Raw genomic sequence first — 13,982 nt, 5'->3', positions numbered from 1 at the left:
GAATGCAGAAGAAGTGAGATTTCCCACCACCACAACAAAACTCTTCAAAACATTTTTTAAAAACAAAACAGTAGTCAAAAATATCAGACAGCAAATCATGGCAGTTTACCAAACATCATTAACTTACTTTTTTTTTTAAACTGCTCTGAGTTTTAACTCCAATTACTCTTCACACAAGTAGATAAGAGGGATGACTGGAGCACAAGCAAGTGAGTAAGGAGGCAGGAATGTCGATACACATTTTGACTGTAGTGAGTAAAGTCCTCCTGAATCTGGCATCATCAGGGGGAATGATGGGTGCCCTGGCACTGAATACATTGAATTATAGAATCACAGAATCACAGATGGGTTTGGGAATTTAAGGATCATCTAATCCCATCCCCTGCCAAGGACAGGGACATCTTTCACCATCCCAGGCTGATCCAAGCCCTGTGCAGCCTGGCCTTGGACATTTCCAGGGATCCAGGGGCAGCCACAGCTTCTCCGGGCACCCTGTGCCAGGGCCTCACCTCCCTCTAAATAAAGATTTTTCCTCCTAACATCCAGTCTAACCCTGCTCTCTGTCAGTTTAAAACCACTAGCCCTTGTCACTGTCTACCCATATAAAAAGTCCCTCTCCTTCCATTTTTGGAGCCTCCTTAAGGTACTGGAAGGTTGTAATGGGGTTTCCCCCAAGCCTTCTCTTATCTGAGCTCCAATTATATCCATCCAGTTACATTTTACAGACTGCTGTACACATTGTATCCATCCAGGGGATGGATCAGTGCTGTGACATCGGTGCTGGCCACGACATGACAAGGGACCCTGTGTGTCTTAGCACAAGTCATTGCAGTACTGTAGCTGTGCCTGGGTGCTTTTGTTCAGCTTCTGGTGCAGGAATCCTTTTTACTCACGTTGTGACCTTGGGCGAGCAACTTTGCTGTGCTTAAAATTAACTTCTCTGCAAACAAGGCGCATAAATCTCCGTGTCAGGAGAGGCTGCGGCATGGCACGAGAGGCTCGGCTTTGGTGAAGGGTTTTTCCAGCCTGAGTTGTCACATGTGTGATGTTCCTCTGGGGCGAGGCTGCCAGTGCTGCCCCAGAGATGGGGTGGCCCCAGTTGTGCCTCAAACCACGAGCCTTTGGCCACTTTCCATGGGGGAAGAGGGTTCAGTAAAATCTGCTATAGCTCAGGGTGTTTTCACCCCCCTCTCTTTCTCCTAATTTGTTTGGTTTTGCTGGCAGAGCTAAATAGGGGCTGCAGAGACTGATGAAAGAGGCTGCCGGCTCATCTTACAAAATAAAAAGGCTGGAGCAAATCGGCGTGCCTAGCCTGGGAAAACAAAAGCTAAGGGCAGCACAAGGAGAGCGGTGTGCGGACGGATCCCAGGGTACGCCCTGCGGGAGGAGATGAGCTGCAGAAAGCCTTGGCACAAGACTCTTGAGTGTCTGTAGCCTGTGACTAAACGCAGCCTGGAAACAAGAGGTAGCTCTGAAGCACCGGAGGAGGAAGGGCCTGGAAAGGTTTCCCTGTGAGCCCGGAGCACACGGACTCCTCTGGTGCCCTGTGAGGGGTTGCAGGTGGCCACAGCCACCATGAGGCAGCACGGAGTGTCCCACAGCCCCACATTCCCAGGCTGGTGTCACTGCGGGGCTGTGGGAGGACGTCTGTCTGTCCAGCCAGGTCCGGGCTGGGTGTGTTCTGCAGATAAACAGCTCCTTTTACACTTATTCATTCTGCCTGTGTACACAGCCTGCTTGCCAGCGGCCGGGAGGTGCCTTTTCCCGGTGCTGCCTTTGGTGTGGGTTTTACAGATGGTTTTTATTCAATGAGGCAGAGAGGAGGAGGGAACATGGCAAACGTATGAAGGGTGCTGGTCATCCCTGTTTTCCTGGGACACCCTGACCTTCACCCACTGATCCACAGCGAGCAGCGGGGCTGTCACCGACTCCTCAGCCCCAGTCCCAGGCGGCTGCCGAGTCTTTTGTATTTGCCTCTTACTGGACACTTAAAGCGACTGGGGTTATAAAAACAGGAGCAGGGAGAGGTGACAGCTGGGCCTGGAGAATTACAGGGAGGAAATGAGATTAGAGGGAGCAGGGATCACCAGGAGGCAAGATGGCCCCATGCTGGGCAGTCAGCTCCTTCCCTCACAGCCCGACCCCACAACCTGCTCCTTCCCTCACCGCCTGACCTGACAACATCTCCTTTCCACACCGCCTGACCCGACAACCTGCTCCTTCCCTCACAGCCAGACCTCACAACCTGCTCCTTCCCTCACAGCCCGACCCCACAGCCTGCTCCTTTCCGCACCACCTGACCCGACAACCTGCTCCTTCCCTCACAGCAGCCAGGGGTCCATCAGCTTGCCCTTCCCTCACAGCCCGACCTCACAACCTGCTCCTTCCCTTACAGCTTGCTTCCTAGCCTGACCCTAGAGCAGTGAGGAATACTACTACTAGCCCGGCCCCACAATTAGCCCCTTCCCTCGGCACTCAGGGCCCCACGGGCAGCCCCCGGCCCGGCCGCTGCCCTCAGGCCCGCCCCTCTCCCTCAGGCGGCCGCTCGGGGCGGGGCGGGGCCAGCCTGGGGCGGGGCCAGCCGGGGGCGGGGCTGGGGCGTGGCTGGGAGGGGCGTGGCCGGGGCCGGCAGGGGCGGGGCGGGGCGGGGCGTGGCCGCCCGCCGGGGCAGGCACAGCGCGGGCCGCAGGTAGGAGCGGAGCCGGCGAGCGCAGCGGAGGAGAGCGGCCGGGCCGGCGCGGCCATGGGGAAGGTGCAGCTCTTCGAGATCCACCTAGGGGACAGCCGCGTCGTCTACAGCCCCGGCGAGCCGCTGGCCGGCACCGTCACCGTGAGGCTCTCGGGCTCGCTGCAGTACCGAGGTGAGCCCGCGGCCTTGCCGTGCCCCGCCGTGCCCGCTGCCCGCGGGGCCACCCGGCGGGGCAGGTGTTCCGGGGAGGGGTTCACGGGCCGCCCTGGCCCGCGGGGCGCCGCGGGGATGGTGCCGGGGAGCGGCCGCGTTCTCTTCCCCGGCTCTGGGCACCGGCGGCTCCGGGGCTGCCCCGCGGCTGCTGCCCCCGCTGCCGTGCGGCGGCCGGGAGGGGCTGATGGGAGCAACCTGCGGGATTATTTCCTCCTCCGCTCCCTCCTCTTACTTTTTGCTCCCATAAATAAGCAAACGTCCTCCCAACCCCCTTCCCGAAACAGCCCAGCGCGGGGCTGTGCCACAGCAGCCTCCGGAGCTGGCGGGTGCCCAGGGTGGGAGCGGGAGGTGGTGGAGGAGCTCGCCCGCCTCGTCCTGCTTTCCCGGAGTCCTGCAGGGACTGTCGGCATCGCCCTGGCATGGCCCCCGAACCCCGAGCCTCATGCCCTGGCCAGAGTCCGAATGTGTTAGGGCAGGGCGATGGGAGGAGGTGGGCGATGCCGTGTCCCGTGGGCAGCAGCTCTGCCTCGACAGGAGGGAGGAGATGGGCGATGCTGTGTCCTGGCAGGAGCGGCACCTATGCACCGGCTCGCAGGCACCGTCCGCAGCCAGCAGCCGTGTTGTAACATCTCGAATGAACTCGAGCGCTTGAGTTGTGGTTCGAGTAGTGTGGGCCACGTCCGGGGTGTGAACGAGGTCCTGTGTGTGCCAGGGCAGAGAGTGCCCGCTGGGCAGCAGTGGTCTGGAGCAGGAGGTGTCGGGCTGCGGGGTTCTTGTTGCTCCACGCGATGCTCAGGTCATTCTCGTGGCTGGTGCGGTGTGTCCGGGCCGAGGGATGGGGCTGGACTGCAGGGAATGAGCTGCTGGGCTCGGATCATCCGAACTGGGAGCTTCCTCCCCCGCCTTAGAGAAGTCATTCGCATTTGCAAGTCAGCTTTGTGCTCAGTGCTGTGGAAATGTGAACCGATTTGCTGTTTTCCCTGAGGTCTTGCTTGCTTCTCGTATGTGCATGCCGCTTCCTTTGTAACAAATTATTGGAGGGGGAAAAAAAGACCAAGTAATGTAAAATGTGAAGTCTCTGTTCAAGAGCTGTCAGCCTGGATGATGGTGCCTATGCTTGCTTGCCTGTGCCTCGCTTTTGCGAGCACCTCCCCGGTTGTCTACAATAGCTTTTGGAAGCTTCTCGTGGAAAAAAAAAAAAAAAAAAAAAAAAAAAAAGTATCTAGGACAAGTGTAAACTTGTAGCCGGTTTGGCTCCTGTCAGAGCAAAACAGTTGCAGATCCAGCGTTTATCTCCTTGGAGAGTACTCCCCGATGCACTCCTTCCAGCAGAGATGTTCTTAATGAAGTCTGGCAGACTTCCCTCCCCGGCCCATCCTGTCGACTTCCATCCATTCCTGAAGGTGCTTCTTGGGAGGCACAAGAGTTTGGCGTGGGAGGGTTTGGTGTGCTGGCCCCCTGTGCTGCCAGCTGGCCAAAGCTACACCTTGCTGCTGCCTCTACAACTCCCATTTGGAGAGGACCTGCCAGGTTCTGCTCTACACCAGCTCGTCTTTGCTGCCTGGTGGTGTTGTAGGGAAGGAGGAAGGTGTGTGTTTGTTCTGGACCTTCTTGCTGCTTCCTTATTGCTTTGATTCTGAGAAGCATCAGGGTCCGGTGTCAAGTACAGGTCCTGAACTCGGGAGGAGTTTTGCTGTGGGATCTGGTGACTGGGATTTTGGTAAGAGCTGGGGCAGCTGCGCTCTAGGAAAGCTGGCAGAAGCATTGAACCAAAATCTGAGGCGGGCTCCATGTGGTTGATGCTTCTGCTGTGCTGAGGTCACCTGAACAGCTCTTTTATGCTGAGTTTCCTGTACAGCAGTTTCATGAGCTGGGGTAGAAACTTTCCATTACTGGTGTCAGAAGTCACCCAGTTAAATCACATTTGGATGTGAAAACAGTTTCTGCCAAGCACAAGGTGACTCTTTGCTGTGTGTCCTCCCTCCTGCTGTGTATCTTATGGTCTCTGGTGCTTAAAGCCTCCATACTTGATCCCCTGGGCACCGTCTCCTTCCTTCTGGATGAAGGAAATGTCTCACTCTCAGAGGAGGAGGCTCAGGTAGCTGTTGAAACATCCTTTTGGTGTAACAGCAGGTGACAACCTGCTGAAAGAGGTCCTAAAGGGACTTGTGAGCCCTGCTGAGCTCTGTGGGCTCAGCACTGGAGGGATCAGACAACCTGACATGCTCTGGCTTCCTGCTGGGCTGCGGGGAGAGCTGAATGGCATCAACTCATCTTACACTATATATTCCCGCCCACACACACACCTTCTGTGGCCGACTGTGACTTTCCAGGCTAATAAATCGCTTCCAGGAGAAGACACAAAGTCCTCACCCCTGGCAGGTGTGGCCCACAGCACCACGATTTGGTGCTTTCCATTTCCCGAGCCAGGCGAGTCCCGTGGGTGACTCCTGGGCGCTGTGGTGTGTGAGATCACAGCGGGAACCGGGCTGTAGGTGACTCTTCACACGGTAACTTCTGGGTAACTACTGCCTCGTGAAAATGACGCCTTCTGAAAGGTGAGGCACACAAACAGAGCTCGTTGTGCCTTGCTAAACACAGGAGAAATCTTAGGTCATGGCACAGCGTAGCTGAGGACACACCTTTTGGGATCGTAAAGGTTCCCGCTGTTGGGGGTTAGGTTTGTTTCCTTTGTTCCTTATAGAATTTTCCCCTAAGTTGCTAGGAAACTAACTACTGGGTACTTATCGGTACTTAAGCAGAGCAAAAGGGTCCAAAGGAGAGTTGTAGCACCTGGCTACACTTCTTTGGCTATCGGCGAGTTTCTCTCGGAGGGGGGAAGATAAACGAGTTATCTTTTGGGGCAAGAAGAGGACAGGGCTGGGGGCAGCCCCGCGCTCCTGCCCTCGGAGACAGGACGGCCAGGCTGCTGCTGGCTGCGGGAGGAGTTCACTGCCAACCACCGCCTCCGGTCCTGGGAAATCCACCATCATCTGCTCGTGTGCCCAGCGCTTCTGAGCTCCTCCTCCTGCCCTGCTGGAGCTGCACCAGCCCTGCCCCGCCGTCGTGGCTTCTTCAGCACTGCTTTGAGGCTTTTTTGCTATGCTGTGAGCCTGCAGCCCCCTGCCTGCTGGGGACATGCTGCCCTTCCAGCTACCAGCCCGGGATTTTCCACCCTTCTGGCGTGGTGCTGAGAGTCCTGCAAGGGCATCGAGATCAAACTGTGCCCCGGGGTTTGTGAAGCAAAGCCCTCGAGGTTCCTGGTTCTGTTTTGTTAATGCTCTAGTTGTTGTTTTTTGTTTTGCTTCGTTATACATACTAGTAAAGAACTGTTATTCCTCTTCCCATATCTTTTAGGGCCTGAAAGCCCCTAATTGCAAAATGATAATAATTTGGAGGTAGGGTGTTTACGTTCTCCTTTCCAAGGGAAGCTCCAGTTTTCCCTGGCAGACACTTGTCTTTCCAAACCAAGACACCCACTTAGACTGGCATCACTGCTGCCTGGCAGTGAACACTGTTCAGGAGTGCATCATCTTCAGCTGACCTTGCAGCAGCATCACAAATACTGACTGGCCCTCGGTGACCCACGTGGACCTTCTGAGGAGCCACACTTCTTCCTGTGCCTGTGCCAGGGTGAAGGACCTGCCCAGAAAACTTCCAAGCCTCAGGGGAGAGCGCTGATGGAAACGGAGAATTCCTAATCATTGTGCTTGGTTTGCTGGGTAAATCATCAAACGTGTGTGTACAAAGAATAATTAATCTCACAGGAAGCTTGTGCAGGGACAGCTGGAGATGGAGTTAATTTGTGGGGAAGGAGGAGGGAAGCCAGTTCATTTGGAGCAGGGCAGGCAGTCCTGGTTGCCGGCAGGAGCATGTGGGAACAAAGGCTTTTGCTGCCTGGAGATGCTGGAGCACTTTGCTCTCAACTCTGCAGCTTCCAGGGGCCATGTGGATTATTTTGGTCCTGCCTGCAGCTCAGAGAGGCTTCCACAGGCATAATGTTAAAATAACAGCCCTCTCTGCCAGGCCACTGAGAGTAAAGAAACAGCAAGTGCTTTCCAGAGCAGATTTCAGCACTTTGCTATTCTCTACTCTGTTATTTGGCTGCCCAGGTTTATGCAGGGATGACTTGACTTTAAAATCACTCCCTTGAACTACAAAGCTCCAGACACAAGCACCCGTGTTTGTTCATGCTCTAGAAATACAGATACATAATTCCCGTTTCTGCAGAGCGGAGAGCCCATGAGTCATAATTTTCTTCTCTGATCTTAAATGTAGTAAATACTCTTACTTCTCCTATGGAGAACAGGGAAAGCTGGTGGTGAAGAGGGATGAAGAGCAGGGCTCTGAAGTCCTGGGTCATATGTCCAAACTAAAAGGTAACTTCTGTTCCCTAGGAGGGCAGTAGGGAGAAGTTTGGGTTTGGTGGTTCTGACGTGTGTAACCTGTGCCCTTCCTGAGGGGAAGGGATGACACCAAAGGACTCTGTTGGCGACAATTCTCCTACCATTTGACCTCTGGTACAGTGGAAAGCATTGTTCCTGCAGGAAGGCTGTGGCTTGGGAAAGTGCTGGGGAAAAGGTGGATTCGGTCCCTGCATGATGGTCTGGCTCTCTCCTGAGTCAGAAGTTTGTCTATAAAGGAGGATTGGAAATCCCTGTGCTGGCAGCATGGGTCACTGCACACCACTGGGGCAGCAGGAACCCCACGGCTGCTGCCTGCTTTGGGGATCTGCAGAGCTGAGCAAGGCCTGGGGGTTTGGAGGGCAGGAGCAGCACCATCGCTGTCCCTGGTGATCCTGGCAATGTCCCGTGAGGTCCTTGAGCTGTCTGGTGTCCACCAGCAGTGGTGGGTGCCAGGATGAGGCCAGGCTGGCACTGCTGCACAGGAATGCTCACGGATGGCTCTGCAGCATCACTCCCACAGGCTGGATGGCTCCTGCTCTAGGGGAGCTGGATTAACTTTCTTTTTTCACTGTGTGAAGCGAGACAGCAGGGAGCTGTGTGGCCAAGTCTGTCTGAGGCTGGGGAACAAAAGAGGGATTTTTGCTCTCCTGGCTGGCTTGCTGCTAGAGCTCCAACTCCTCTGGAGTCAATAACTAATCACGAGATGGGTTTGTGTCTCTCGTCGCTGCAGTGAGCTGCTCTCCACCACTCCCCCTGCCTGCACAGCACTTGTGCTCAGCTGAAAAACTGCTCCTCCTTGGCAAGGAGAAGTGCCACGGCCTCCCATGCCTTATTTAACAAAATGGGAGGACAAGTGGAGTGGAGTTCTGTCTGTCTGATTTGTTTCCAAGTGTGACAAACGGGGTGTGAGTGCTTATCCCTTCCCTGGAGCGGCACAGAGCTGTCAGAGGTGTAGCTTATCTCTCAGGGCTGGAGTCAGGTAGGCGGCAGGGAGGCTCCCTGCTGGGAGGAAGAAGCCTGTGTGTTTCCACCCCTCTCATCCCGAGGCAGCTCCCTATCCCTGGCTGTGTTGGGAGAGCAGGAGCAGCCAGGGAGGCACATGGATGGGCATGCTCCACTCAGAGCGTGCTGTGGAATACTGCATGCTGTAAGTCATCCCCAGGGAAGAAGGAGTGTGTAGAAGACACAGAGCTGTCACTTGACTTGGTGAAGTCTTGCTAAAGGCTCTCATGGCCAGTAAGAGGAGGATGGACATGTGGATCATCCTCTGCTGTCCAGACAGGGGATGCTCAGGCCCTTGCAAGAGAAGGATGGAGTGGGGTAGTTGGGTTGTGCTGCAGGGCTGCTGCAGACCTGACCTGTGCCAGAGAATAGAGAAAGGTGCTTTGCCAAGTGTTGTGAAAGGTCTTTTCCTTCTCCTGCTCAGGGCAGCTACTCCCAAAATGGCCTGGCAAATGTGTCAGGGGCTGGGCTTTGGTTTGGTGCCCTCTTTTCTTGAGGGCTGATTGCTGAGATATCCAATGTATAGCCTTTAGGCTACTGGTGTGACCTCTGGAGTCTGGCAACAGGAATTGCTGTGCAAGTTAATTGCCTCGTTGTGCTACTCTTACAGTCTGTCACTCTTCAAATCTCTAGTGGAGAAATGCAAAGTGCTTAGGAGAGGAGAAAATGAGCAAAGGACCAGACTGTTGCCAGCCAGTGTATTTTTTGCCTTGTGCACTGTTGTGCCTGCATGTGCTCAGAGTGACTGGGTTGTGTTCAGGATCTGAAACAGTGAAATGGATCCATACCACAAAGGAGTTCAGGCTTCTGTCTGCTTGTGATGGGTTTAAAACACCAAATCCACATTCCCCACTGTCTCTGATGGCAAATTAAAAGTAGATGATGGGGTGCACAAGTCAGCTGGGAGTGAAGTGTTTTGCTGTCCCTAAGTTTGTGGGTAGAGGCCTTAGCTGGTATTGCTCTGTGCAGAGGGGTGGCCACTGCCATGGGTTTGAATTGCATGGCTTGAGTAAATTCTCAGAGGTGTATTGGGATCTTGAGATGCTGGATGATGGCAGTGGGGAGGATATGGGGTGTCCTAAGGTAAGTTTTGAGCTGCTTTTGGCCCCCTTGACAAGATGAGGGTGGCAAGCTAGTGCCAACCTGGAATTACTTAGAGACCTAGTTTAAAAACATCCTGATCTCTGAGCACGTTAATCTTCATTAAAAACCGGAGTTTGTCAGATATCCATAGCAAAAGATGTTTCCAAGAAGCATGAATCATTTCTGGAGCTCTAATGCTTATGACTTCCACTCCTTTGTTCTTGCTGATGGCACTCTGCTTTCTGACAGTCGTTCTGGCTCAGGCAGCTCAGACCAGAGGTAATGCTGCAGCAATTCACTGTTCATCCCTCCCAAACACGCCCTCCTGAATCCCAAATATTCCCTGCAATAAGAGTGAGATAAAACTGGTTTGGAAGGCAACAACTCTAGGGAGGAATGCTCACTGTATGGGTAGAAATTGGAGCCTTCTCGATGGGGAGTATCAGCAGGGGTCTGAATGTCAGGGCCAGAGGCTCAGCTCAGGTCCCAGATGTTCCTTTTCTGTCTGCTTGGATCTCTGAGGAGCCCAGCCTGACTATGAGGACTGTCTTACCAACTTGTAACTCTCCCAGCACAGCGAGGATTTGTTATGTATCTGGTGCTCTGGTGATAACAAGAGCATAAGTCATTTTTCCAAACTGATCATCGTGCTATAAATAGAGAATCCAGCTGCTTGTGTTGAATGGCATCAAAGAAAATCGTAGGAGCAGCTCTTATGCTTAGTGAAGTGGATTCTGGCTGTTTTCTCTGAAGATGCTGGAGTTGGGAGATTTCTTGACAACTGAGACGTGCAAAAGCAGTGCACGAGAGCTCCATGTGACGTGGGGAATGTTCAGCAGGGAGCAGGTGAGGCTGGGGTCTCCCATCCCATGCTGGGATCTCTCATCTAACAAGAACCTGTCTGTGCTGGTACCCAGCCAGAATGAGGAGGCACTAGATGCAGGCTCGCCTTACTCCTTGTAAATAAGGCTCTTCAGGAAAAAGCCCTTGAAACCTCCCCTTCTAGGAGGAAAGGAGCTGGTTCCAAACTCGTGCTTGGGAGCTGCAGCAGCACTAAAGCATTTGGAGGTGTCTCGGCAGTTCTGAGTGCTGAGGTGCGAGTTCAGCACCTGGGGCGGCAGGAGGATGGACCTCGGTGTGGTTCCACATGGTTTTCTGACTCCTTGCTCCTTCCTTCTCTCCCTGTAAGTGGGCTCCAATCCCTTACACTAAAATTCCTGTTCCCAGGATGGCTGAGCAGTCCTGGGTGTGCTGCTTTAGTCCTTCTCCAGGCGTGGAGGCAGAGGCTGGCTCAGGATGCCGGGTTGTGACAATGTGTTCTGTGCTGAGTCCTTGCAGCCCCAGGGGTGTCCAGCCTGTGACAGACCTCCTGTCCCACCAGGTGCTGGGCTGACCTCCTTGTCTGGAGAGTGGGTGCTGGGGGATTTGTGTCCAGTAGCATCCCTTGAGCCCCAGGAGGGGATGGAGAAGTGTCATCTCTCCTGAACTTCCCATCTGCAGGGCTGTGTGTCGCTGAGGCCAGCAGAGCTGTGTCTGGCTGTGTTGTGGGTGGCAGTGAGGGTCTGCCAAACTGAGCACCAGCCAACAGGACTTGGAGCCTTACCTCCTAGAAAAGGCTATCTGAGAGCCTCAGAAGAAAATGAGTGTGACTCAGTCCCACAGCAGAGCCTGGCCCACGGGAGCCCTGCTGCTCTGGTATTACAGTAAGCCTGTTAAGCATGAATTTCCAGAAGTCTTTGAAGCATTTATTTGGAAAGAGTCTGAAAAGGGAGTAGGCTCTGGTGAATAAACCTCTTTGTGGTGAGTAGGGAAACCTGATCAGTCAGCTGTTTATCTTCTGCAGTGGCTTTTGCACCCAGCGTGGAGGGTGATGCTCCTGCGGCGGGGGCAGAGGGGCTGTCTGGGGAAAGAGCTCGTCAGACCTGCTCCAGGGTGTGGGAAGAGTGCAGCAGGGCTGGCGGTGGTCGCACACAGAGGTGTGTTCCCAGGACATCAGAGAGCTCAGCCTCCCTGGCTGCTCCTTTTCCATGGGAATCGCAGCTTGTTCTGCCAGCGAGGTGGGAAAAGGTGCCAGGCTTGGCACTTGCTGGGAAAGAACAAGTGAGTTTGTTAATGAGTTTAAAGGGGCGTTTTCTTACAGCAGCATCCAGCAAATCCTCCCTGGGACCTGCAGTGCTCTGTGGTAGGTTGTGGTGGACTTTCTTGCCCAGTTCTTCCTTTTTTAGACAGCCAAGTCAATTGTACCAGAATATCTTAACTCCTCTGGCCTAAAGTAGGGTTAAGTGCTGGGTGGAAACCTATTTCACTTTGGGCAAGCTATAAAAAAAAGATATTCCTCACTTCTGTTTTAGCACTGCTCAGCCTGAGGAAGGGTGGCTGTGGTCCCTGGCTGGCTGGAGTGCTGAGTGTTGGCAGGTCCTGGCATCCATCAGCATTCCTGTGAGCCAGGGTGAGCTGCTGATTCTGTTCCACTTGTCTGGCTGCACGTTGGGCATCTGGGACTTGCATTCCCTTCCCACAGGGCTGCTCTAGAGGCCAGGTGCTGAAGATTAAGGTGCCCTGACTGCTTATGTATGTACAACCTCGTTTTGCTTTGAAGAGCATAGCTTGCTTAAATTCAGGGTTCACAAAATCCAGCTTATTACCCAGGTCTCCTGAGAAGGATGGAGTAAATTAAATCTACATTAAATTTATTAAAATAAATCTGTCTTGTTCATGGGATCATGAGTAAAACTTTTCTGGACCCTGCTGAGATCCTAAATATGAGATGTTCCCATGCCAGGCTGGCAGCTGCAGGCCCTGCCTGAAGCTTGGTTCCATCCCACCTGAGAGCAACAGAGGCTGCTTCCTCCTGGATGGCATGAAGTGAATCTCAAATGCAGTTCTAGGAGGAGGGCAGGCACTAAACAGGTCACAGTTTCCCACTCTGAATTTCTGTCCAGAGAAGCAGAAAGGAAAGAAATTTTTCGAGATTAAAGTTGGCTTCACACCCTGGAGCAGTTGAAGCTCTGCATGAAATGTTGCCTCCATCTCTCCTCCAGCCTTCTGCTCCTCTGCAACCTCTCTGCTTTTCCCCTCCAGTACTTGGAGGGGTGGTTGCTGGGAGAGGAGGAGGCTGTGAGTGCTGGCAGTGTGGCTCAGGTGGGTGGCTGGCACGGAGATATTCCTGGGGAGCTGTGAGATCTGCCTCTCTCTGCCAAATAGCTCCTCGCTGCTGTTTGATCTGGCTGTTCCCAGCACTCAGGGGTGCCTGTGTCTTCCAGCCTGGCCTGGGAGGAAGAGGATGGGCCCTCAGCACGATGGGGTGGGGCACAGTTACTCTCCTTGCCCAAGGAATGGCATCACTGACCTCTGCCCTGTGTGTGGCAGCAGGCACTGTGTGGAGCACCTCTGCTGGACTGTGCCCCCTGCTTAGGCTGGGATGAAAGTTTGGGCTCCCAAAACTGGTCTGAGGCACTGCCAGGACACGTCCAGGCTGTGCTCTGCCTGGTTGTTACTGCCGCTGTGGGCTCTCAAGCAGAGCAAGGCCACTTCTCCCCACCTCTTCCCAGTCTGTGTGGCTCAGCACTGGGGCCTACATCAGTCTGAAGCTTAAAAAAGGTCCCAAAGTTGCCTTGCTTTTGCAAGAGGCAGTTTTGGAGAAAGGATTATCCCAGCATCCCCTTCTGGAGGAGGTTTGGGGAGCAGTGGGGAGGTTTAGGGGAGGTTTAGGTCGTAGCAGCAGTGGCATGGTGGGGATTGGGGTGAGGGGCTGGATGGGCTGCAGCCCCCTCGGGCAGTGAGTGCAGTGCTGTGCTGGTCCGTGCCTGTTGCTGAGGAGCTGCCTCTGGCACTTCCAAGGCACGTGTTCATCCCCCTCCCGCAGCCTGTGTGGCCTTGTTCACGGGGCAGATTTCCCCCTGCAGCCCGACATGTGCAGAGCCAGGCTTGTTAAGTGTTCTCAGCCGAGGATTTAATTCCAGATGTTCGAGATGACCGCCTTCCTCTGAGGGCAGCCAGCGTGCTGATAAAACACTGTGATGCTATAAATAAACCTGTCAGCTCCACAAGGGAGAAAAGCCTTTGGTTTGTTCCAAACAGGAGCCCAAGAGTTGGCTTTCTTGTCTCAGGATTTATGTTGACCCTTGGTTTTGGGGAGGAGCTGAAAAATGTAGGTTTCCCTGTTGCTCTCAGCCTGATGGAAGAAAATGCTTGCAACGGGGGGGAAAGATTGATCTGCCTGGGAAAGGACTTAGACAAGATTTGTTCTCCTGCTTTTCTGCAGGTGCACACCTGCCCAGCCTCCCTTTGGAGGCTTCTGCATTGCTGGAATGAGGACATCCTTGTGTGTCCATATTACATGCCCCTCCTCATGCTAGACTGGACTCTGGCAAAAATAATTCATGCATAGCTGAAATAATGGCTGTGGGTCACTTTGCCCCTGTGGCAGAGCCGTCACTCCTCTGGGGTTGCTACAGGTGGAGTTTTTCCAGGCTGTCTGGAGGAGCTGCCTCAGCCTTCCTCCGGTGTGGGGCTGCTTTTGGAGGGTCTGGGCTTCCTGCAGGTTGGGTGGGACATGCAGGTGGCTCCTCCTGCCTCAGCTGGCAGTG

The 13,982-nt window shown here is 54.2% G+C and overlaps 1 protein-coding gene across 1 annotated transcript in view; it reads left to right on the top strand.

Moving 5' to 3' along the window:
- Positions 1–2,656: 2,656 nt before the first annotated feature.
- The window catches only part of ARRDC1 (arrestin domain containing 1), a 38,980-nt gene continuing 27,654 nt past the window's right edge, over positions 2,657–13,982 (top strand). Inside the window, exon 1 of the mRNA XM_066332502.1 lies at positions 2,657–2,861. Coding sequence (XP_066188599.1) covers positions 2,744–2,861 — 118 coding nt within the window. The 5' untranslated portion in view covers positions 2,657–2,743. The remainder of the gene's footprint in view (positions 2,862–13,982) is intronic.

The sequence above is a fragment of the Sylvia atricapilla genome, chromosome 19, assembly GCF_009819655.1.
Source record: "Sylvia atricapilla isolate bSylAtr1 chromosome 19, bSylAtr1.pri, whole genome shotgun sequence".
In the NCBI taxonomy this organism is placed as follows: Eukaryota; Metazoa; Chordata; class Aves; order Passeriformes; family Sylviidae; genus Sylvia; species Sylvia atricapilla.
This window is presented reverse-complemented; position numbering and strand designations above follow the sequence as displayed.